Source organism: Ranitomeya variabilis, chromosome 3 (assembly GCF_051348905.1).
Source record: "Ranitomeya variabilis isolate aRanVar5 chromosome 3, aRanVar5.hap1, whole genome shotgun sequence".
NCBI lineage: Eukaryota > Metazoa > Chordata > Amphibia > Anura > Dendrobatidae > Ranitomeya > Ranitomeya variabilis.
Window position 1 is genome coordinate 441,822,646 of NC_135234.1, and position 24,402 is coordinate 441,847,047.

At 43.8% G+C, this 24,402-nt stretch overlaps 1 protein-coding gene across 1 annotated transcript in view; it reads right to left on the bottom strand.

Annotated features, from left to right (window-relative positions):
- LOC143816267 (uncharacterized) overlaps window positions 1-24,402 on the bottom strand; it is a 657,854-nt gene that overhangs the window by 490,246 nt on the left and 143,206 nt on the right. The window contains exons 21-22 of the mRNA XM_077296442.1: window positions 24,106-24,348; window positions 16,746-16,892 (exon numbers count right to left, since the gene is read on the bottom strand). Of these exons, the coding sequence (XP_077152557.1) occupies window positions 16,746-16,892; window positions 24,106-24,348 (390 nt within the window). The remainder of the gene's footprint in view (window positions 1-16,745; window positions 16,893-24,105; window positions 24,349-24,402) is intronic.

A 24,402-nucleotide genomic window follows, 5' to 3' on the forward strand; every position in this document is an offset into this window, starting at 1 on the left:
ACAAAATATCCTGTTTGTTTAATACGTACCCCCATCCATTTCTGATCAAAAAGTGGAATGTATTTTAAATATGTTTTAAAAATACATTAAAGAAAATTAATTTCATATGGAGTGGACTACATAGTTTTTTTCTGCATAGTGTAGAATACCTTCTTATACAGGGGTCAAAAGATTCTATGCAAGAAAAATCTAACAAAAGGGTCTTTAACGTAACATTTTTATTGAGGATCTATCAAAAATCCAACGTGGAATAGCATTAAGCATTTCTGACACAACGTACTGAATCATTGCATGCCAAACACTACACTACATAGCCAAAACTATGTATCCACCCCCCTACACATGAAATTTACATACTGAACATCTCCATCGAAGATAGGAGGCAATCATGGATTTATCAGATATCACATTGCTGCTTTTACTGTCTACATTATTATTATTATTATTATTATTATTATTATACATTTTTATAGCGCCATTTATTCCATGGCGCTTTAGATGTGAAAAAGGGGGCAAATATAGACAAGTACAATAAACATGAGCAAAAAACAAGGCACACAGGTACATAAGGAGGGAGGACACTGCCCGTGAGGGCTCACAGTCTGCAGGGGATGGGTGAGGATACACTAGGAGAGGGTAGAGCTGGTTGTGTGGCGGTTCAGTAGGTTGAGGATCACTGCAGGCTGTAGGCTTGTCGGAAGAGGTGAGTCTTCAAGTTATTTTTGAAGGTTTCAATGGTAAGCGAGAGTCTGATGTGTTGGGGTAGATAGTTCCAGAGTATGGGGGAAGCACGGAAGAAGTCTTGGATGCGGTTGTGGGAAGAAGAGATAAGAGGGGAGTAGAGAAGGAGATCTTGAGAGGATCGGAGGTTGTGTGCAGGTAAGTACTGGGGGACGAAGTCACAGATGTATGGAGGAGACAGGTTGTGGATGGCTATGTATGTCATTGTAAGGGTTTTGAACTGGAGTCTCTGGGCGATAGGAAGCCAGTGAAGGGCTTGGCATAGAAGAGAGGCTGGGGAATAGCGGGGAGACAGGTAGATTAGTCGGGCAGAAGAGTGTAGGATGGATTAGAGTGGTGCCAGAGTGCTAGAGGGGAGGCCAGAGAGTAGGAGGTTGCAGTAGTCAAGGTGGGGGAGGATAAAGCCATGCACTAGTTTTTTTGTGGTGTCGTGGTCAAGGATCTGCAAATTATTTTTGAGTTTGAGATGGCAGGAGGAGGCAAGGGCTTGGATATGTGGCTTGAAAGAGAGGGCAGAGTCAAAGATCACCCCGAGGCACCAGGCGTGTGGGACTGGGGAAAATGAGCAGCCATTGACATTGACATTGATATGGATAGGTCTGGTGGAGGGGCAGAGTGAGATGGGGGAAAGATGATGAATTCTGTTTTGTCCATGTTCAATTTTAGAAAGCGAGCAGAAAAGAAGGCTGAGATAGCAGACTGACATTGTGGGATTTTGGCGAGTAAGGAGGTGAGGTCAGGTCCGGATAGGTAGATCTGCATGTCATCGGCTTAGAGACGATACTGCTTACCGTGGGATTCTATGAGCTGTCTCAGGCCGAAGGTGTAGATGGAGAAGAGTAGGGGTCCTAGAACAGAGCCTTGAAGAACACTGACAGACAAGGGGCGAAGTGAGGAGGTAGTGTGGGGGAGGGAGACACTGAATGTACGGTCTGTCAGATATGACGAGATCCAGGATAGGGCCAAGTCTGTGATGCCAAGAGATGAGAGGATCTGTAGCAGAAGGGAGGCGTCCACAGTGTCAAAGGCAGAAGACAGGTCCAGGAGAAGGAGGACAGAGTAGTGTCGCTTGCTCTTGGCAGTTAGTAGGTCATTGGTGACTTTAGTTAGGGCAGTTTCAGTTGAGTGATGGGGTCAGAAGCCAGATTGTAACTGGTCAAAGAGGGAGCAGGAGGAGAGGTGGGAGGACAGTTCAAGATGGACATGTTGTTCCGGTAATTTTGCGGCATAAGGGAGAAGAGATATTGGGCGATAGCTAGACACAGAGGATGGGTTGAGGGAGGGCTTTTTGAGGATGGGTATGATCTTGGCATGTTTGAAGGCTGATGGGAAGACACCTGTTGTGAGTGAGAGGTTGAAGAGGTGTGTTAGGGTTGGGATGAAGACCGTGGCAAGGTTAGGGATGAGGTGGGATGGGAGTGGGTCAAGCGTGCAGGTGGTGAGGTGTGATCCGTTTAAAACTGTATTAAGGTAAACGGACATTATACTTACAATAAAATTAATTTGACTTAAAAGGTTCATTAGTATACAGAAGTTGTGGTGAACTCACCATTTTCTTGTAAACACTGTTTTTCTAAGAAAACACTTTAAAACAGATGTTTTTTTCATGCAACTTCAGCTTAAACTTTACGTACATGGTGTTTTTGCTACTAGGTAGGCAGTGGTCAACACTTTAGTCTACATTCCCATGAGTTTTTGGTGAGTTTTTATGCTGATTATTTTTGAAAAAAATGCAAGTAACCTGTTTTTACTTAATGGGTGCAGAAATGGTGCAGAAAATCTGCAACATCAAAAACTCACCAAAAGCTTATCATGAGAATGTGGCCTTAATGTGTTTTATGGGATAAGATAAGATATCACATAAAAATGAGTAGTTGCTTTTCCTTTTTTGATGTGCTAGAAACTGGAATTTAAATAGATATTTAAGGGGATGTGTATACAACATGAGAACCACTTTGAAGGTGCAATATATGTTTTTAATTTCTTCATATATTCCAATCATCATATTTTATGGCACTGTGTACTTACAATTGTTCATTTTGCCCTTTTACCTGATTTTTCTGTTTTCAATTAGGTCTATGGCATCATTAAAAACTGACCAGCTGAAACCTTCTAAGCTCTATGTAAAAACAGAAGGTCAATTTTCCCCACAAAAGTCAATAGTTACTGTAAAAGTCTATGGCACGGGGTGGAGCGATGTTCATCTGCAATTTATATTTTCCAGCTCAGACCAGATCACAATCGGACTGGAAAAAAAATCGTAGCATGCCGTAATTGGAAATCGGATCGCATTCACGAATAGAAGTTAATGGGTGTGATAAAAAAAATCACACAACACTCGGACCATGCGAGTGCCATCCCATTTTTACACACCCATGTCTTTGAAAAGCCGGCGATTCATCTGCCGCGTACAGTAAAATTAAAGAGTGACTGGACAAAATAGAATGGATAGAATAGATATATACACATAGTTATAAAGATATATATATATATATATATATATATATATATATATATAATTAGTACAGTGCTTATGATGTTTGCTGTACATATATTTATTTCCTTACTAAATTATTTTCTGAAAAAAAAGGCATGGGATCCCCTGACATTTTATTAACCAGTAGAGGGAAAGCAAATAGCTGGGAGCAGAGGTTTATAGCCTGGGAAGAGGGTAATACCCATGGAGTTTCCCTGGCTATTAATATCAGTTCATAGCTGTATACTTAGCCTTTCCTAATTATTAAAATGGGGGTCCCCCAAAAAAAATGACATAGAATCCCCTTATAATTAACAACCAGCAAAGCAAAGGCTGGTTGTTAAAGGCAGCAAAGGCAAGACAGACAGCTGTGAGGTGATATTAATAGCCTAGGAAGGGGCTATGGATTTTGGCCCCTTCCCAGACTAAAAATATCAGCTTTCAGTCACCCCAGAAAAGGTGAATACATAGGCACCCCCATTACTAATACCATAGTGATATTGTATAAAAAACACACACCCAGAATAAAGTCCTTTAATTGAAATAATGACATAGACTACTTTATTAAATCTAAATAAAACCAAACCAGTTATGCTCTGCGCAATGTTGAATCCACTGAAGCCAATGTCTACTGTAACAGAATTAATATAATAAACAACCATATTCCTCACCTGTCCGCCAAGAACCTAATAATCCATTTGCCCCCGACACGTCTAGTTATGCTACATCTAGATGGCAGGCTGCATTGTTGCATAATACCACTATACAGCCTGCCATCCAGTAGAGACACTGAGCTATGCATGCTTGGTCAGCTCAGTGGATCACTGTTTAGCCCTTTCACCTCACTGATGCCACCGCGAGCATGTGAAAGAGTTCTCACATTCGCGGTACCGTCAGAAAGGTCCTGGGAATTCACAGTCAATTAACTAAGTTCAAATCACTGACTTCAGCATGATTGTCGGGGTATACCCCACCATTCTTTTTCCAAAAGGAATTTATTTATTAAAAAAAACATGTACATTAAACTACACATTCTTTTTTTTAAGAATATGTAATTGACAAAAAATGTGTAAATGACAGAGAATTGCCCTATGTAAAAGTTTTTGTTAAAATCGCATTGCAATCAGATTGCCTTCACATGTAAGTTGAATGCTAGGTTTTAAAAATCGGATTGTACTAACATGAATAAAGCATAACACTTGCATGACACCCACCAGACTTTTCCAGAACAAAATCGGAGCGATTTTAAAAACACTAGTGGAACCCTGGTCTTATAGTGATCCTATGGACACATATTGCCATCTTCCAAGAGGCTCTTCGGAGCTCTATATAGTTGGTGTACTTTTCTGAATCTCTGAGTAATTACCTCCTTTCCCAGTCTGTCATTGTTGGTGAGCTGCCCTTTCTTGTCAGATTTGTCATTGTGCCATGTAATTTAATGTAATCAATTAATTTAATTTAAATTAATTTACATTTCATTATGGTGGATTTAATAATGCTCAGTGGGATTTTCAAATCTTGGAAATTTTTTTATTACCAAGCTCTGATTTGTAATTCTCAGCAACTTTGTCTATAATCTGTTTTGGAACACTCCTTGATCTCATACTGTTTGTTTACTGGTTCTAAAATGAGTGGATCTGAAAATTATTCGAATTTGGCAAATCACGCAGTATAATAAATGTAGAATTAAAAAAAATAATGATAATACCTCATCTAGCCCACTGTCACTGCAGCCCAATGTCCAGTCCTCAACATATCTTTTTTTCTCCTTCTTTCAGGTGACTGGATAGGTGAGCAGTGAGGTCAGTATTATCATTTTTTCACAGTTTGCCTAGCTATCTACAGTTCAGAAAAATTGCAGCCACAGTGGAGCGCCCCCAGTAGGGCAGTGGGGTACTCGGTACCGGGTCCTTCGGTTCTCAAGAGGGATGTCACAGTGGCTGACCCGGTCCGTGGCCCTAGGGACGTCCGTTGTAATAAGAAAAAGGGTCTTTAAAGGGAAAGTGTTCATGACGCCACCTGTGGTATTCGGTCAAGGTGACTGACGCTGCTTTAAGGGGTCTGCTGGGGTGATGTTATGGCAGCTAGATGATATACCATCCCACAGGTGAAGTGTAACCCCAGGGCTTCCCAGTGTGTAGATGGTGGATGGTGAAAGGCGCAGTGAAGAACGAGGACACAAGGTTGCAGTCTCTACCTTTTTACTGAAGGCTTCAGCATCCACAGTCCAAAGCCCCAGATCACAGGGCAGGCAGAGTCCAGCCGGTCTGAAGGCAAATCCCGAGTCCCCTTATCCAGGTGGAAATCAGTAGCCTTCCTCTAGCGCCTGGGTGTTGTAGTACCTTATTGCTGAGCCTCTCATAAGGTCCTCACAACTGTTGTAGATGTTCTAGATGTTATGTCTCTTTCTCTGTCCCCCTGATGGTAAGGATAGGACAAACCCATATAACGGTGGCCTGAGGCTTTTTACAGGGACTCTAGCACGCCCCGGCCTCTCAATTCTTTATTGCCTTCAGACGTAACATCACTCTCCCCTAGGGGAGAATGATATTACTGCAACGACCAGGACCCTGGGGTGCTGCAACAGCATGCTGCCATTTTGCTGGCCTTGCATGGAGCGCATTACAAAAAATCTGAGCTCTGGAGTAGAGATGAGCGGTGTTCGAGTCGAACTGTTCGCTAATTTCAAATTCATACTGTTTTGGGCGTTGTTCGAGTCGTTCGTCAAACTCGAACAATTTGCTTAAAATTCGGCTGTTCGAGTTTCTGTTCAATAACTGTTCATTCACCATAAGCCTAACTTGATTTGCACATTAAAACTGTTAATCATTGTTAATAGACTGTTTCAGTGTAGAGTGGGGGGGGGGTATAGTTCGGGGCGGGGGATATGTTGTGAATTTGGTTTTTGGGCTCCCCCGGTGGTCGCTGGTGGTACTGGACTTGTGTGCTTCACTTTCTCTGTTCACCTGTTTCTATCAGCATGTGGGAGTATCCTATTTAGCCTTGCTGCTCAGTTACTCTAGTGCCGGCCATCAATGTAACCAGAGCCTTTCTGTTGCATGTTCCTGCTTCTAGACTACTATCAGCTAAGTTGGACTCTTAGTCCTAAGTTTGTTTGCATTTTTGTTCCAGTTCACAGTTATGTTATGTTTCTGTAGCTGGAAGCTCTTGTGGGCCGAAATTACCACTCCGGTGTCATGAGTTGACACATGAGTCTTAAAGTAATTTCTGGATGGTATTTTAATAGGGTTTTCAGCTGACCGTGAAGTTCCCTATTGTATCTTCTTACTATCTAGTAAGCGGACCTCGCTTTGCTGAACCTACCTTCATACTGCGTATGTCTTTTCCTCTGAACTCACCGTCAATATATGTGGGGGGCTTCTGTCTCCTTTTTGGGGGAATTTCCCTAGAGGTAAGCCAGGTCTGTTTTTTCCTCTATTAGGGTTAGTTAGTTCTCCGGCTGGCGCTGGGCGTCTAGGGATAAAACGTAGGTACGTCACCCGGCCACTGTTAGTTGTGTGGTAGGTTTAGCTCACGGTCAGCTCGAGATTCCATCACCCAAGAGCTAGTCTGTTATTTAAGTTCTCTGACGTTCCCTTGCCATTGGGAACCATGACAGGGATAGATCTGTGCTGAAATAATGCTGATCTCCATTTTTTTTTCTTTCCCACATTTACAGTGAGGCGGTGCAGTCTCTCAGCCCATCAGCAGTGCGCACAAGGGCATGTGTCATTGTCTGTGTATGTCACATGTCCTTGCCCTATAAGAACCAGCCATTTTCCCCGTTGCCACCATTTCCTCACTGCTGTGATAGATGGCTGATGCTGTGGGCGCTATACAGTAAAAGAGTCTTTTTTTGCGAGCAAATATTCTGAGAGATAGGTTTAGGGAGTCGGGAGTTGGGACTAGTTGTAATATCAGCCCTTTTCAGGGTAGGTTACAGCAGTTCCTAGCACTTTTTGCCAGGCAGGTCTGTGCCAGTGCTGTGCAAGTGTTTTTCATAGCATTTGGTGTAATCTAGCTGAGCCAATCCTTTTGGGCTAGTAGCATTGTCTGGTAGTCATCTGAGTAGCCCGCCTGTGAAGCTAGCTACACCACCTGTGTATCTAAATTTTTACTGCATCTAACACAGTAAATTCTTTTGGGCCTAGGAGCAGTGTCTGCACGTCAGCAAAGTAGCCTGCCTGTGAAGCTAGCTACACTGCCTGTGTATCTAAATTTTTACTGCATCTAACCCAGTAAATCGTTTGGGCCTAGGAGCAGTGTTTGCACGTCAGCGGAGTAGCCCGTCTGTGAAGCTAGCTACACCGCCTGTGTATCTAAATTTTTACTGCATCTAACCCAGTAAATTGTTTGGGCCTAGGAGCAGTGTTTGCATGTCAGCGGAGTAGCCCGCCTGTGAAGCTAACTACACCGCCTGTGTATCTAAATTTTTACTGCATCTAACCCAGTTAATTGTTTTGGGCCTAGGAGTAGTGTATGCACGTCAGCGGAGTAGCCTGCCTGTGAAGCTAGCTATACCGCCTGTGTATCTAAATTTTTACTGCATCTAACCCAGTAAATCGTTTAGGCCTAGGAGCAGTGTTTGCATGTCAGCAGAGTAGCCCACCTGTGAAGCTAACTACACCGCCTGTGTATCTAAATTTTTACTGTATCTAACCCAGTAAATTGTTTTGGCCCTAGGAGTAGTGTCTGCACGTGAGCGGAGTAGCCCACCTGTGAAGCTAACTACACCGCCTGTGTAGCTAACTACACCGCCTGTGTATCTAAATTTTTACTGCATCTAACCAAGTAAATTGTTTTGGGTCAGGAGCAGTGTCTGCACGTCAGCGGAGTAGCCCGCCTGTGAAGCTAGCTACACCACCTGTGTATCTAAATTTTTACTGCATCTAACCCAGTAAATCGATTAGGCCTAGGAGCAGTGTTTGCATGTCAGCGGAGTAGCCCGCCTGTGAAGCTAACTACACCGCCTGTGTATCTAAATTTTTACTGCATCTAACCCAGTAAATCGTTTGGGCCTAGGAGCAATGTCTGTATGTCAGCGGAGTAGCCGGCCTGTGAAGCTAACTACACCGCCTGTATATCTAAATTTTTACTGCATCTAACCCAGTTAATCATTTGGGCCTAGGAGCAGTGTCTGCACGTCAGCGCAGTAGCCCGCCTGTGGAGCTAACTACACCGCCTGTGTATCTAAATTTTTACTGCATCTAATCCAGTAAATAGTTTTGGGCCTAGGAGAAGTCTCTGCACGTGAGCGGAGTAGCCCACCTGTGAAGCTAACTACACCGCCTGTGTATCTAAATTTTTACTGCATCTAACCCAGTTAATAGTTTTGGGCCTAGGAGCAGTGTCTGCACGTCAGCGGAGTAGCCCGCCTGTGAAGCTAGCTACACCGCCTGTGTATCTAAATTTTTACTGCATCTAACCCAGTAAATCGTTTAGGCCTAGGAGCAGTGTTTGCATGTCAGTGGAGTAGCCGGCCTGTGAAGCTAACTACACCGCCTTTGTATCTAAATTTTTACTGCATCTAACCCAGTAAATAGTTTTGGGCCTAGGAGTAGTGTCTGCACGTGAGCGGAGTAGCCCGCCTGTGAAGCTAACTACACCGCCTGTGTATCTAAATTTTTACTGTATCTAACCCAGTAAATTGTTTTGGCCCTAGGAGTAGTGTCTGCACGTGAGCGGAGTAGCCCGCCTGTGAAGCTAACTACAGCGCCTGTGTATCTAAATTTTTACTGCATCTAACCCAGTAAATAGTTTTGGGCCTAGGAGCAGTGTCTGCACGTCAGCGGAGTAGCCCGTCTGTGAAGCTAACTACACCACCTGTGTATCTACATTTTTACTGCATCTAACCCACTAAATCCTTTTGGGCCTAGTACCACAGTTTGGCCACTCAGCTCTGCTCGTTTTCATCCATCGTTTTTTGTGCCAACAACTACAGATACAGAGTTGTCAATTAGTTAAGCACCAAAATGAGTGGCAAAAGGCCTTCTGCTGGTGGAAAGGGGAATAGGCGTGTTGGAAAGGGAAGAAAAGGTTGTGTCCATGGGGTAGGTGGTAAAGCAACAGTAACATCTGCAGAAGAAAGACCATCTTCCAGCCAAAGTAAGATGTCTACTTCTTTTCGTGGACAATCTGATATGATCCCTTTCTTACGACCATTGCTACGATCATCGCTACAAATTCAAGATGAGGCACAAAAACAGCAGGTGCTTGAACGGATATCAAGTGCTCATTCAAGTGGGCTCTCCTCCATGTCAACTTCAACATCACAACTACTCCAGTCCTCAGAGGTGTCACCCCAATCGCACTTGTTTTCTCACACCTCACAAGTCTCCAGCCGCCCATCTGAGTATGGGGTAACACAGATGGTTGAGTCTGCAGAGCTGTTTACTCATACTATAGCCTGGGAATCAGAGGTCTCCTCCAGAGCTTCTTTGAATCCAGATGAGGAAATTATCTGCACTGATGCCCAGAATCTTTGTGAGTCGGATCCAGGCCCAGATGAAGAAGGTTCTGAGCATAATGTAGATCCTCATTCCCAAACTGTAACTCCTGTTGTTGGAGACAATGAGGAAGATGATGATGAGACTGCGATACCTGATTGGAACGAAAACTTGACTTTTCGGTCAGGGCAGGAAGAGGTTGGCTCTGAGGACGACGGGTGCGAGAACACACAGGATGATGACGAGGTTGGAGACCCCACTTACAGTCAACCCACAGTCCGCCAGTTCATGAGGTTAGCAAAGGAGGTGGAGGAGGATGCTAGTGACGAGTCTGATGACAAGGTTAGGTTGAAGGTTGACGGAGAACTGGAAGCACGTCAACAACTGCATCCTCAACCCCAACTGTGCCTCTGAGCAGAAGATGTGGTGGCTCTTCAGGTCACACGAGCTCTAAGCCTTGCATAGCCTGGGCATTTTTCAAGATCACAAAGAATGACCCAACTCATGTTGTCTGTAAGATTTGTCACCAAAATCTCAGTAGAGGCCAAAAAAGGACTAGTTTGAGTACTTCATGCATGAACCGTCACATGGATATGAGGCATAAGTTGCAGTGGGAAGCTCACTGTGCTACAATGCGGCCTAGTGGGCCGGGTCAATCACCGTCTGCCCCATCAAGTGCATCCACGTCCTCTTCATCCTCTGTGACTGTGGAGACAGCAGTCGCACATGGTTTCGGATGCAGACCTTCCACCGCTTTACTCGCAACAGCCAGTGTGATTGGCAGGTCGTCAGGACATTTGCAAGTGGAAACACCTGCTGATGTTGAGAACTCTCTGACATCGAGACCACAGTTTGATCAAGGCAACATAACATCTCCGCCTGCGCCTTCCTCACAGACCAGCAGTTTGCCGTGGACACCCTAATCAACCCCGTCTAAGCACGGTAGCCAGCCCTCAGTCCCTCAGATGTGGACAAGTAAAAGACCATTTCCTCCTAGCCATGACAAAGCTAAGAGGTTCAATTTCACCATCTGCAAGCTGTTGACTACAGAAATGCTGCCTTTCCACCTGGTGGACACAGAGGATTTTTGAGACCTTATGTCCGTCACAGTGCCCAAGTACCAGATGCCCAGTCGCCACTACTTCTCAAAGAAAGCTGTGCCTGCGCTACACCAGCATGTCGTACACAACATCACCGCTTCCTTGAGAAACTCTGTGTGTAACAGGGTGCATTTCACCACAGACACTTGGACGAGTAGACATCGACAGGGACATTACATGTCAGTGACTGGGCACTGGGTAACTATGGTGACATCAGGAGAAGGGGCTGCTGTCCAAATTTTGCTGTCCCCACGAGTTACTCGTCGATCCTCTGTATCTAGAAGTTCCTCCATGCTTCTGCCTCCTCAACCTCCTCTCGGTCCTCCATCTGCACCCAAAGCCTGTCTGGTAATGCCACCTGCGTTCTAACTGCGCAGAAGGAATCCTGCACACCTCCTTACTATGCTGTCACCAGGGCTCAATGGATCAGGTTGTGTTTACATTGAAATGTCTGGGAAATGTGAGTCACACAGCTGAGGATTTGTGGTCAGCTCTGGAGACCAAGTTCCATCAATGGTTGTCTCCACTCAACCTGCAGCCAGGGAAGGCCGTGTGTGATAATGCTGCAAACCTGCCCATCGCCAAGGCAATTTCACACACGTTCCTTGTATGGCTCACGTTTTGAACCTGGTTGTCCAGCAATTTTTATCCAACTATCCCGGACTAGACGGGCTTCTGCATAGGGCACGGTCGCTGTGTGCTCACTTCTGCCGTTCGCATCCCGCACCTCAATGACTTACATCTCTGCAGAAGTCGTTGGGCCTGCCAGTTCACCGGCTGAAATGCGATGTTCCCACACGGTGGAATTCAACTCTGCACATGTTGCAGCGACTGTGGCAGCACCGACAAGCCCTGGTGCAATACGTTATGACGTATAGCCTGGGCCAACGAGATCCAGAGGTGGGGCAAATTACGCTGCAGGAGTGGTCTCAGATCAGGGACCTATGCACCCTTCTGCACAGTTTTGAAATAGCGACGAAGATGTTTAGTGCTGACGATGCCATTATCAGCATGACTATTCCGGTAATGTACATGCTGGAGCACACCTTAAACAGTATTCAGAGTCAGGTGGTGGAACAAGAGGAGGAGGAGGAGGAGAAGGAACAGGAGGAGTCGTATGCAGAAAAGATAATATCTCCAAGGTCCAGACGGTCGGCAGCACCAAGGTGGCTAGCATTGGAGGCTGGGGGAGAGGGATTACCGAGGGCGCATGGTAGCAGCCAAACTGGGCGAGGAAGAAGTGGAGGACGAACTGGCGCTGGGCATGGAAGACTCATCAGATGGGGGAAACCTTGATCAAATTTCTATTGTACGAGGTTGGGGGGAGAGAGCAGAGGAAGGAAGCATGATTCTCACCTCACCACCACCAAGACAACAAGGACTTGGTCCTCCTGGATTTGCAAGACACATGAGTGCCTTCTTGCTGCACTACCTGCAACATGACCCTCGGATTGTCAGAATCCTAAGTAATGCCGACTACTGGGTTGCCACACTCTTAGATCCCCGGTACAAAAGTAAATTTGGCAAAACAATTTCTGCCATAGAAAGGGATTCACGCATGCAGGAGTATCAGCAGAGACTGTTACAGAATCTTACATCTGCTTTTCCACAAAACACCAGTGGTGCACGTAGTGAATCTCTGAGTTCTCACTTGCGATATGTGCATTCCACACTAGGCAATAATGGGACAGGCGCAAGTCATAACATCTGGTTAGTTACGGAGTAGATGAATGACATATGCGCTCCCAGATAATATAAAACTAAGAGTGCCTGGCAACTGCACAACTGTAAATATATGTAGCGCGCCCTGAATCGCAATAGAGAATATTAGCCTAAAGTGGTATTATATAAAATTAAGTGTCATTGCAAAGAAATATATGTTAGTTGCTGCAGCATGCTCAAAGCAATATTTATACAGAATCCATATTAAATGAACCGCAATAGCCAATAAACAGACATATATGGTCCCACAATAGTATTAACATAGAAAAAGTCACCCAAACATAGGTGACAGGTCAATGAATTACGTCATGGTCTGTAAGAACCAATATAACGTAGGCAAGACATATTTTTAGACGGTGTTAACCAGATTAAATGAAGCGCCCAAAGTTGAGTTGCTCATTGAGGCCCCCAGGACTGACAGATTCCATCCAATAGATCCATCTAGTCTCCCTCTGGATGATCCTCCTGTCCCAATTCCCCTATCAGATTGAGGTACAGTCTCAATCACCCTGAATGAAATTGATTTGCGATCCCCCAAATGTGTTTCATTTACATGACGTGCCCAGGGGGTATCTCTTTTATGGATAATGTCTCCAATATGCTCCCCAATCCTCACTTTTAGTTGTCGCTTTGTTTTGCCCACATAGTTAAGTGGACATGTGCAAGTGCACAAATATGCTACCCCTGTTGTCTTGCAATTGGCAAAATATCTGTTCTGATAGGTTCTGCCAGTGACGGCGCAAATAAAAGTTCATATCTCGGCTTCAGGAAAATGGCCGCCGCGATCTCCATCTGCGCACGCGCAGCATCCCGCGGCCATTTTCCTGAAGCCCCGTGCAGCAGAGCACTCCATCTGCGCACGCGCGGCCTCAGGAAGATGGCCGCCCCCACCGATGACCAGGGGAATAGCGCAGATCGCGCTCTTTTTCTTCACCTGCGCAGTGGATTCTGCAGTTGGACATGCGCAAACCACTACGCCACCAACGGAAAGATAAGCAAGATCTGGGGGAAAAAACAGCGGTCACCACGCCCATTTGACCAGACCAGCCTGATTGATAGGTGAAAAATGCGACTTTGGTAAGGTATTTCCGCAGCATAGGTGGGGAATCAGGGTACACAAAATACACTATTGTAACGCACAGCTCAGGCCCTATTTAACTGTATTTTTATCTCATACTGAAAAAACGGGGTGACAGGTTCCCTTTAAATGGTTTGAACAAACTTTACTTAGAGAATTCTTAGCAAAGGGGATAAATAAATATTTAATTTTCTTAGCTTTTTGGGATTCTTTTGCTCCTTTTTTTAATTGCATTTTAACAATTTGGACTATTTCTGAATAATTTTTCAAGGTACGTTTTAGTATATATTTAGGGTTTACTTTCAAAAAACTGTGTTAAAGAAAACCTGATCAAATGGGCTTCATGAATCAGAGCCTGATTGCTCAATTGTAGCCAAGTATGTCTTAATTTGAAACAGAGTAAACATAATTTCAGAAGCTAGCTGGGAACTATGTGTCTTGGATGACTAGTCCTAGCTGTCAGTTGTATCAAACTCATAATGGTAAAAATAAACTGTCAGCTTGCTATGCAAAAAAAACAAGCTCTAACAGAAAAATAAAAACTAATAAAATAATAAAAATGTTTTGGTCTCAGAAAACACAAAACTTTATTTTAATAAAAGTCAGATTTTTTTCACTACCTCAATAAATAAAAACTAAACATGTTCAGTATCACCATCATCATACTGACCTAGAGAATCATTTTGCCAGGTAATTCTTACCACATAGCAAAGACCGTAAAAACAAAACTTCAAAAAACAAAGGTGGAATCATATGAGATTTTTACATTTCACCAAACTTCAAATATTTCCCCATTTTTACAGTACTCTGTATGAAATGAGTTGTGCCATCCAAAACTACAATTCGCCCTGCCAAAAATAAGCCATCATATCTTGGTGGAAAAATAAGAACATTATGACTTGGAAGAAGGAGGTAAAATAAACATTTTTTGAGATCAGCTAAAGACTGAGAGAGATCATTAGCCTACCTTTGGAGGGTGAGATATTAACAACACCAGGTGGCTATTGAGGGCATGTCAATCAAACTGCAAGATTAAGTTTAATATTTCAAAAAGCCATGCTGAATGATTCTAGACTTAAAGGGAACCTGTCACCAGAAAAAACACTATCAACTGGCAGATATGGGGTTAATCTGAAGTTTAATAGCATTACTAAACTGCGCTTAGCCAAACGCTGTGAGGAGAAAATTAAAATGAACCTGTCACCAGCTTTGGCCGATAAGAGATACGGCCATCACCTTTCAGGGCTGATATGCAGCATTATATAATGCTGTATATCTCCCCCAGCCGGACCTGTAAGAGAAGAAAAATAACTTTTATTATACTCACCTGATGGGCGGTCCAATCCGATGGGTGTCGCTGGTCTTGGTCCGGCGCCTCCCATCTTCTTACGATCCCTGTCCTGCTGCTTGCTTTGTGTGGATGACATGTCCCTTCATCATCAATGCAGTCTCCTCGGCATTGCGCTCCTTCACAGGTGTACTTCTCTACCCTGTTGAGGGCAGAGCAAAAAATTGCAGTGCACATGCGCCTGGGCTCTTTGACTTTTCCTGGCACCTGCGCTCTGCAGCACTTTGATCTACCCTCAACAGGGCAGAGAAGTGCGCCTGCACAGGAGCACGATGCCGAGGAGACGCGTCATCCACACGAAGCAAGCAGGAGAACGGCATCGCAAAAAGAAAGGAGGCACCGGACCAAGAAGAGCGACACCCATCTGACCGGACCACCCTACAAGTGAGTATAATAAAAGTTATATTTCTTATCTTACAGGTAGGGTTGAGGGCAGATACACAGCATTACAGAATGCTGTATCAGCCCTGAAAGGCGGTGGCCATATCTCTTATCGGCCAAACCTGATGACAGGTTCCCTTTAACTTTATTCCCCCTAGTGTTGGGGTTTCAGTCATGGGGGCACGGATTCAGTCACCGCTCTGAGTATAGTGAGTGGTGGCTGTAACCGGACCCCAGTACTGACTGACAGCTGGCCTTAATGCAGAGCCAGTGTCAGTCAAGGACAGGGCACAGTTACAGCCACCAAAGCAGTGACTGACTTTGCAGCAGTGCTACCCCCATCACTGAAACCCAAATGCTGTCAGGGGGAATAAAGTTCATTTTCTCCCAGCAGCGTGCAGTTAAGAGCAGGTGCCGGGCTGGGTAATAATGCTATTAATCTGCAGATTAACCCCGTATCTAAAGGTTAATAGCATTTTTTCTGGAGACAGGTTCCCTTTAAAAATGTACAGTTTTTATTATTGGAACATATATGATTAAAACAGTGCTTTCAAATGTCTAAGACCAAATGTTGAAAACGCATTGGCTTAGACATTTGAAGATTCTGTGTTAAACATTTATGTTTCATAAATAAAAAATTTTAAGCCTGAAAACAGAGTGCTGGAAGTTTTTCTCTTCTATGTTTACACACACTCATATATCCAATCAACTGTGAGGAGGGAGGAACAAATGCAAGGTTTTTGAGCTGAAAAACACGAACCTTATCCCTACATTTGTTTTAAAATATGAATCTTCATTTTAACTAATGGACGTTTACAATCTAAGAAACACAGGCCACACACAACGATAATCCTTTGACGATTATTCTATGCAAATATGACTGCAGACTTATGAATCTAACATCGTGCACTGGTGCCGCGCTGGGAACGGCGAAGCATGACAGCAAGTATGGGTTTTGTATACATGTGGTTATGTGCCAAGTACATGTGCGCAGCATTGAGCGAGGCAGGAAGCAGCCTAGTCGGAGCATGGTTGGGAGTATGCATATCGTATTGCATACTTGTGGACCGCCACTTCCGGCAAAGGAGAATCCTCACAGCCTACAGTGCGCACAATGTGAGGATTCACAAGTCTGCATACAGACTACAGTCATACATACAGTAGTGAATGCAAACTTCTAGATTATGATCGGACAACCCCTTTTACCATTATTTTGTTATTTTACATCATGGCTTACATTTTTTCTATGTTCTGAAATTGAGTTAGCATATCATTCATATACAAAATACACACTATGATGTAAGTCTATAGTAAAATATCATGTATTACTAATATATTATAATGTATTATTAATATATAAAGAAAACTTACAGTGCTAGATGTACCTCTACTTTGACATGCTAGGTGCACAGATATAAACTATGGCATCTATGACTATTTTGATGCTCCATACCTCACTTCTCATGGCATTGGTGATTGTTGCCTGCTGTTCACGTGTAAAAAGTTGTGACACAAAACCAAATACAACAAATTCTGTTAGGTAAACTAGTGCTGTAGGGTCGATTTGTTCTTCTGTGAGAAGGAGGAGAGTCTTCTGGCCCTGGAAAGATTAACCATTGGAATATAAAGGTTACAGTTACCATACTAAGGTCCCTAGGATCAGGTAAAATATTCTCAATTACAAAGAAAAAAAACACAATGATACCATTGGTTTGTAAATATTAAAGTTCTATTGATTAAAAACCTTAAAGCACAGAACATTCATTTGTCTCTGTTTTATCCTAAATAGTAAAAGTCAGTCTATGTAGGCGAAGAGGGTCACAGTGCTCATAGTCCATCAGTGCCATAGATGATCATTCAAATCTTAAGAATATTCTACAGTGGAACTGCTAATGCCTGTAATCACAGTACTTGGGTTCTGCCATAATAACTGTCATTTTTCCAGAAAAAAATAGCACAGCATGCTGGTTTCTTGTAAATCTAAACGTGCAATAGAGGCCACAAATAGAGTCTCCAGCACAGATGTGAACAGGGTCTTAGGATATATAACTACAGTAAATGCACCATAGTGTACATAATCACAAGATAATGGTACAGATCTAGCAAAAGTTAACTTGACTAACTAACTATGCAGTCGTCAAACACTTGTGAAGGATGAAGTTATCTGAAAACGGCATGTTTAAATCAAGTTTTTGTGTTAAATGCATTTTTTTATTTTGCCTTTTTTTCAAATAATAATCCGAATAAAAAATAAAAATGTTAAATCTTTCATTTTAAAACTGGTTATTAGGGCTATTTTTTACTTCATTTAGGAATGAAAGAAAAAACATTTCTGAATAAAAAAATACAAATGACACAAAACCCTGATTTAAAGAGGTTGTCAACTACTTTTACGACCTGTCCTTAGGACATTAGTCATCAAAGTCTCACACCCGGCACTCCCCCCTCCCCCAATCAGCTGTTATTAGAATTGGTCATGCCAGCCAGAAGTACTCACTTGCAGAGCTGCTCCGTCTTCTGGTAGTGACGGAGGCATGGCACTGCACATCATATATAACAAGATGGTGTAAGAGAATGGTCAGCCACAATATACTGAACAGCCATGTTGGCTCTAGCAGCCATCTTGTGCAAAGTTAGAAACTAACTAATTCTGCCTCTAAAAAGCTAATAAGATGTACTCCTGAAAGCCCTAGACAGATTGGAGACACAAGATGAGATCATGGCCATTAGCAGGTATAGCTGGCTTACACATAGGTTAACCCCTTCATGACCCAGCCTATTTTGACCTCAATGACCTAGCCATTTCTTGCAATTCTGACCAGTGTCCCTTTATGAGGTAATAACTCAGGAACGCTTCAACGGATCCTAGCGGTTCTGAGAATGTTTTTTCGTGACATATTGGGCTTCATGTTAGTGGTAAATTTAGGTCGCTAATTTCTGAGTTTATTTGTGAAAAAAAACAGAAATTTGACGAAAATTTTGAAAATTTCGCAATTTTCACATTTTTAATTTTTATTCTGTTAAACCAGAGAGTTATGTGACACAAAATAGTTAATAAATAACATTTCCCACATGTCTACTGTCACGGGGAGACTAGCTGGGCGAGAGCTAATAACCCGGGCCCCTGCAATTTCCCTCAGACTAGGGAAATCCTGACTGACCCTCTACCTGGAGTTTACACTGATGGTGTGCATGTCCAGGCCTCGAACCTCACCCTGTCTCCTGTTTCAACCCTAGGCTGAAACCTCCGCCCACCACCCAGTGAAGAGGCAATACACCAATACCCACAGTAAGCACAGACAAGGATAAAGGAAAATATACACCACGCCACAGTCACTCAGGAATACACTATAAATGTGCAGGGCAAAATAAATACAAATATAGGAAGGAGTAAATAAGACAAAGGAAAATACACCACCAGCAACGAATCTCCAACAACCAGCTCACAACTCCAGACCGAGATAACAACGCACAAGACAGAAGCTATAATCGGCGACGCCCAATGATCAGGAGAACTATTTAAAGGCAATGGGCATGGCCCAGCTTCCAATCCGAGGATCAGGTAAATTAACTCCGGAACAGCTAGATAAAATCTAGCCGACGCCAATGAGCACATAGTGGTCAAAAGCGGAATTACCGCTGTCTGTCGAACGACCTGGTCTGAACAGCGTCCAACATGACATCTACTTTACATCAGCACAATTTTGGAAACAAATTTTTTTTTTTGCTAGGAAGTTATAAGGGTTAAAATTTGACCAGTGATTTCTCATTTATACAACAAAATTTACAAAACCATTTTTTTAAGGGACCACCTCACATTTGAAGTCAGTTTGAGGGTTCTATATGGCTGAAAATACCCAAAAGTGACACCATTCTAAAAACAACACCCCTCAAGGTGCTCAAGACCACATTCAAGAAGTTTATTAACCCTTCAGGTGTTTCACAGCAGCAGAAGCAACATGGAAGGAAAAAAAATGAACATTTAAATTTTTAGTCACAAAAATGATTTTTAGCAACACTTTTTTTATTTTCCCAAGGGTAAAAGGAGAAACTGGAATATGAACGTTGTTGTCCAATGTGTCCTGAATACGCTGATACCTCATATGTGGGGGTAAACCACTGTTTGGGGCGCACGGCAGGGCTCGGAAGGGAAAGAGCGCCATTTGACATTTTGAATGAAAAATTGGCTCCAATCTTTAGCGGACACCATGTCGCGTTTGGAGAGCCCCCGTGTGCCTAAACATTGGGGCTCCCCCACAAGTGACCCCATTTTGGAAACTAGACCCCCCAAGGAACTTATCTAGAAGCATAGTGAGCACTTTAACCCCCCAGGTGCTTCACAAATTGATCCGTAAAAATGAAAAAGTACTTTTTTTTCACAAAAAAATTATTTTAGCCTCAATTTTTTCATTTTCACATGGGCAACAGGATAAAATAGATCCTAAAATTTGTTGGGCAATTTCTCCTGCGTACACCGATACCTCACATGTGGGGGTAAACCACTGTTTGGGCACATGGTAAGGCTCGGAAGGGAAGGAGCACCATTTGACTTTTTGAATGAAAAATTATCTCCATCGTTAGCGGACACCATGTCACGTTTGGAAAGCCCCTGTGTGCCTAAACATTGGAGCTCCCCCACAAGTGACCCCATTTTGGAAACTAGACCCACCAAGGAACTTATCTAGAAGCATAGTGAGCACTTTAAACCCTCAGGTGCTTGACAAATTGATCCGTAAAAATGAAAAAGTACTTTTTTTTCACACAAAATTTCTTTTAGCCTCAATTTTTTCATTTTCACATGGACAACAGGATAAAATGGATCCTAAAATTTGTTGGGAAATTTCTCCTGAGTATGCCGATACCTCATATGTGGGGGTAAACCACTGTTTGGGTGCACGGCAAGGCTCGGAAGGGAAGGCGCGCCATTTGACTTTTTGAATGGAAAATTAGCTCCAATCGTTAGCGGACACCATGTCGCGTTTGGAGAGCCCCTGTGTGCCTAAACATTGGAGCTCCCCCACAAGTGACCCCATTTTGGAAACTAGACCCCCCAAGGAACTTATCTAGATGCATAGTGAGCACTTTAAACCCCCAGGTACTTCACAGAAGTTTATAACGCAGAGCCGTGAAAATAAAAAATAATTTTTCTTTCCTCAAAAATGATTTTTAGCCCGGAATTTTTTATTTTCCCAAGGGTAACAGGAGAAATTGGACCCCAAATGTTGTTGTTCAGTTTGTCCTGAGTACAATGATACCCGATATGTGGGGGTAAACCACTGTTTGGGTGCACGGCAGGGCTCGGAAGTGAAGGCACGCCATTTGGCTTTTTGAATGGAAAATTAGCTCCAATCATTAGCGGACACCATGTCACGTTTGGAGAGCCCCTGTGTGCCTAAACATTGGAGCTCCCCCACAAGTGACCCCATTTTGGAAACTAGACCTCCCACGGAACTAATCTAGATGTGTGGTGAGCACTTTGATCCCCCAAGTGCTTCACAGAAGTTTATAACGCAGAGCCATGAAAATAAAAAATAATTTTTCTTTTCTCAAAAATGATTTTTTAGCCCACAATTTTTTATTTTCCCAAGGGTAACAGGAGAAATTGGACCCCAAAAGTTGTTGTCCAGTTTCTCCTGAGTACGCTGATACCCCATATGTGGGGGTAAACCACTGTCTGGGCACATGCCGGGGCTCGGAAGGGAAGTAGTGATGATTTGGAATGCAGACTTTGATGGAATGGTCTGCGGGCATCATGTTACGTTTGCAGAGCCCCTGATGTGCCTAAACAGTAGAAACCCCCCACAAGTGACCCCATTTTGGAAACTAGACCCCCCAAGGAACTTATCTAGATATGTGGTGAGCACTTTGAACCCCCAAATGCTTCACAGAAGTTTACAACGCAGAGCCGTGAAAATAAAAAATCATTTTTCTTTCCTCAAAAATGATGTTTTAGCAAGCAATTTTTTATTTTCACAAGGGTAACAGGAGAAATTGGACCCCAATAATTGTTGCCCAGTTTGTCCTGAGTACACTTATACCCCATATGTGGGGGTAAACCACTGCTTGGGCACATGCCGGGGCTCGGAAAGGAAGTAGTGACGTTTTGAAATTCAGACTTTGATGGAATGGTCTGCGGGCGTCACGTTGCATTTGCGGAGCCCCTGATGTGCCTAAACAGTAGAAACCCCCCACAAGTGACCGCATTTTGGAAACTAGACCCCCCAAGGAACTTATCTAGATATGTGGTGAGCATTTTGAACCCCCAAGTGCTTCACAGAAGTTTACAACGCAGAGCCGTGAAAATAAAAAATCATTTTTCTTTCCTCAAAAATTATGTATTAGCAAGCAATTTTTTATTTTCGCAAGGGTAACAGGAGAAATTGGACCCCAATAGTTGTTACCCAGTTTGTCCTGAGTATGCTGGTACCCTATATGTGGGGGCAAACCACTGTTTGGGCGCATGTTGGGGCTTGGAAGGGAGGGAGCACCATTTGACTTTTTGAACGCAAGATTGGCTGGAATCAATGGTGGCGCCATGTTGCGTTTGGAGACCCCTGATGTGCCTAAACAGTGGAAACCCCTCAATTCTAACTCCAACACTAACCCCAACACACCCCTAACCCTAATCCCAACTCTAGCCATAACCCTAATCACAACCATAACCCCAACACACTCCTAACCACAACCCTAACCCTAATCCCAACCCTAACCCTAATCCTAACCCTAACCCTAATCCTAACCCTATTCCCAACCCTAACCCTAACCCCAACCCTAACCACAACTTTAACCCCAACACACCCCTCACCATAACCCTAACCACAAGCCTATTCTTAACCCTATTTCCAACCCTAGCCCTTATTCCAACCCTAACTCTAATTCCAACCCTAAGGCTATGTGCCCACGTTGCAGATTCGTGTGAGATTTTTCGGCACCATTTTTGAAAAATCCGCAGGTAAAAGGCACTGCATTTTACCTGCGGATTTACAGCGGATTTCCAGTGTTTTTTATGCGGATTTCACCTGCGGATTCCTATTGAGGAACAGGTGTAAAACGCTGCGGAATCCGCACAAAAAATTAACATGCTGCGGAAAATACAACGCAGCATTTCTGTGCGGTATTTTCCACACCATGGGCACAGCGGATGGTACTGTAAACCTGATCGAACACTGCTACGAATCTGCAGCAGCCAATCCGCGGATTTAGCTGTGGATCCGCAACGGCCAATCCGCTGTGGATCCGCAGCCAAATCCACACCGTGTGCACATAGCCTAATTCTAACGCTAACCCTAGTTCTAACCCTAACCCTAACCCTACCCCTAACCCTACCCCTAGTTCTAACCCTAGTTCTAACCCTAGTGGAAAAAAATATATATATATTTTATTATTGTCCCTACCTATGGGGGTGATAAAGGGGGGGGGGGTCATTTACTATTTTTTTTATTTTGATCACTGTGATAGGTTTTATCACAGTGATCAAAATGTAGCTGGAACGAATCTGCCGGCCGGCAGATTCGGCGGGCACACTGTGCATGCGCCCGCCATTTTGGAAGATGGTGGCGCCCGTGGAGAAGACGGACGGACACCGGGAAGCTCGGTAAGTATGAGGGGGGGGTGATCGGAGCACGGGGGGGATCGGAGCAGGGAGGTGGGATCGGAGCACGGGGGGAGCGGACAGGAGGACGGGGGAGCGGACAGGACGACGGAGCACAAGATGGAGGACTGGGGAGGAGATCGGTGGTGGTGGGGGGTGCAGACCAGTGTTTCCAGCCATGGCCGATGATATTGCAGCATCGGCCATGGCTGGATTGTAATATTTCACCAGTTTTCATAGTGAAATATTACAAATCGCTCTGATTGGCTGTTTCATTTTCAACAGCCAATCAGAGCGATCGTAGCCACGGGGGGTGAAGCCACCCCCCCTGGGCTGAAGTACCACTCCCCCTGTCCCTGCAGATTGGGTGAAATTGGAGTTAACTCTTTCACCCGATCTGCAGGGACGCGATCCCTCCATGACGCCACATAGGCATCACAGGTCGGATTGCACCGACTTTCATGATGCCTACGTGGCATCACAGGTCGGGAAGGGGTTAATTGGTACAGCTGCAGGGCAATGAGATAATGTAAAAAGGGTAACATATGGTAAAAAATAAGTGTATTTGTTGTAGTGATATTGAAGTACAGACATATACAGTTGTCAATATGTAAAGATTTATGTGACCAGCCTAAGAGCTGTGATGTGATTAATGACCGTGACTAAGAGGAACCTGGAGAGTTACGAGTTCTAATGGAGTTTGGGGTAAAGAACCTTAAAGTCATTACATTTAACCATTGTATTCTTTGTTCTAGAATATATACTTTTCTCCGCATTATAATGCTATCATGTATACGCCCTTTTGCTGCAATATGCTTTCTTTGTCTCTTTGTCTGTATCATGTATAAAAAGCCCCTGTTACTGATGTTCAGGGCCATAACATCGCCAGTCTGCTGCCAGGCCAGACCATGGCCAGACCATCGCCAGATGTCCCAGTATTACTTTGTCTGTCTGGACACCTGCTCGTGCCTGCATGCTTTGTCTCACTAACTTTCCACAAAACTGTTCTGCTGCGAATCTCCGAATAAACTTCAGCCTCAGCTTCATAAGAGGATTGTCTACATATAATTCCCAGCTCTTCCAGCTCTCAGTAAGGACTTTTCTTACAGATGGGGCATTCGTAAGTCCTGATTACCTTTGCTACATTTGTACTTCTCTGTCCATATAGTGCTCATTCTATATGACTGGTAACAACTGAATAGTTTTAGTCCTAAAATCTTACCTTTAATCCAGCTTTTATGTAACAATCTACAAGTTGAGATTTCAGTGTTCCACTTCTCTGCTTCTCATCCTCCGCTTTAGTGTGTGAGCCAAGCTGTACTACAGTGAATCCCGACAGATGTCCTGCAAGCCTGGCAAGTGCAGAGCTATACTGTGGACATCCCTCTCCACAAAGTAGTGTATGGGCACTTCCATGGGCACTCCAAAGATTACGGGCCATACGGCACAGTAGACTAATTGCACACTATGAAAAAGATTAGAATAAAAAAATAATAAAAATACAATGTCATAGGAACTT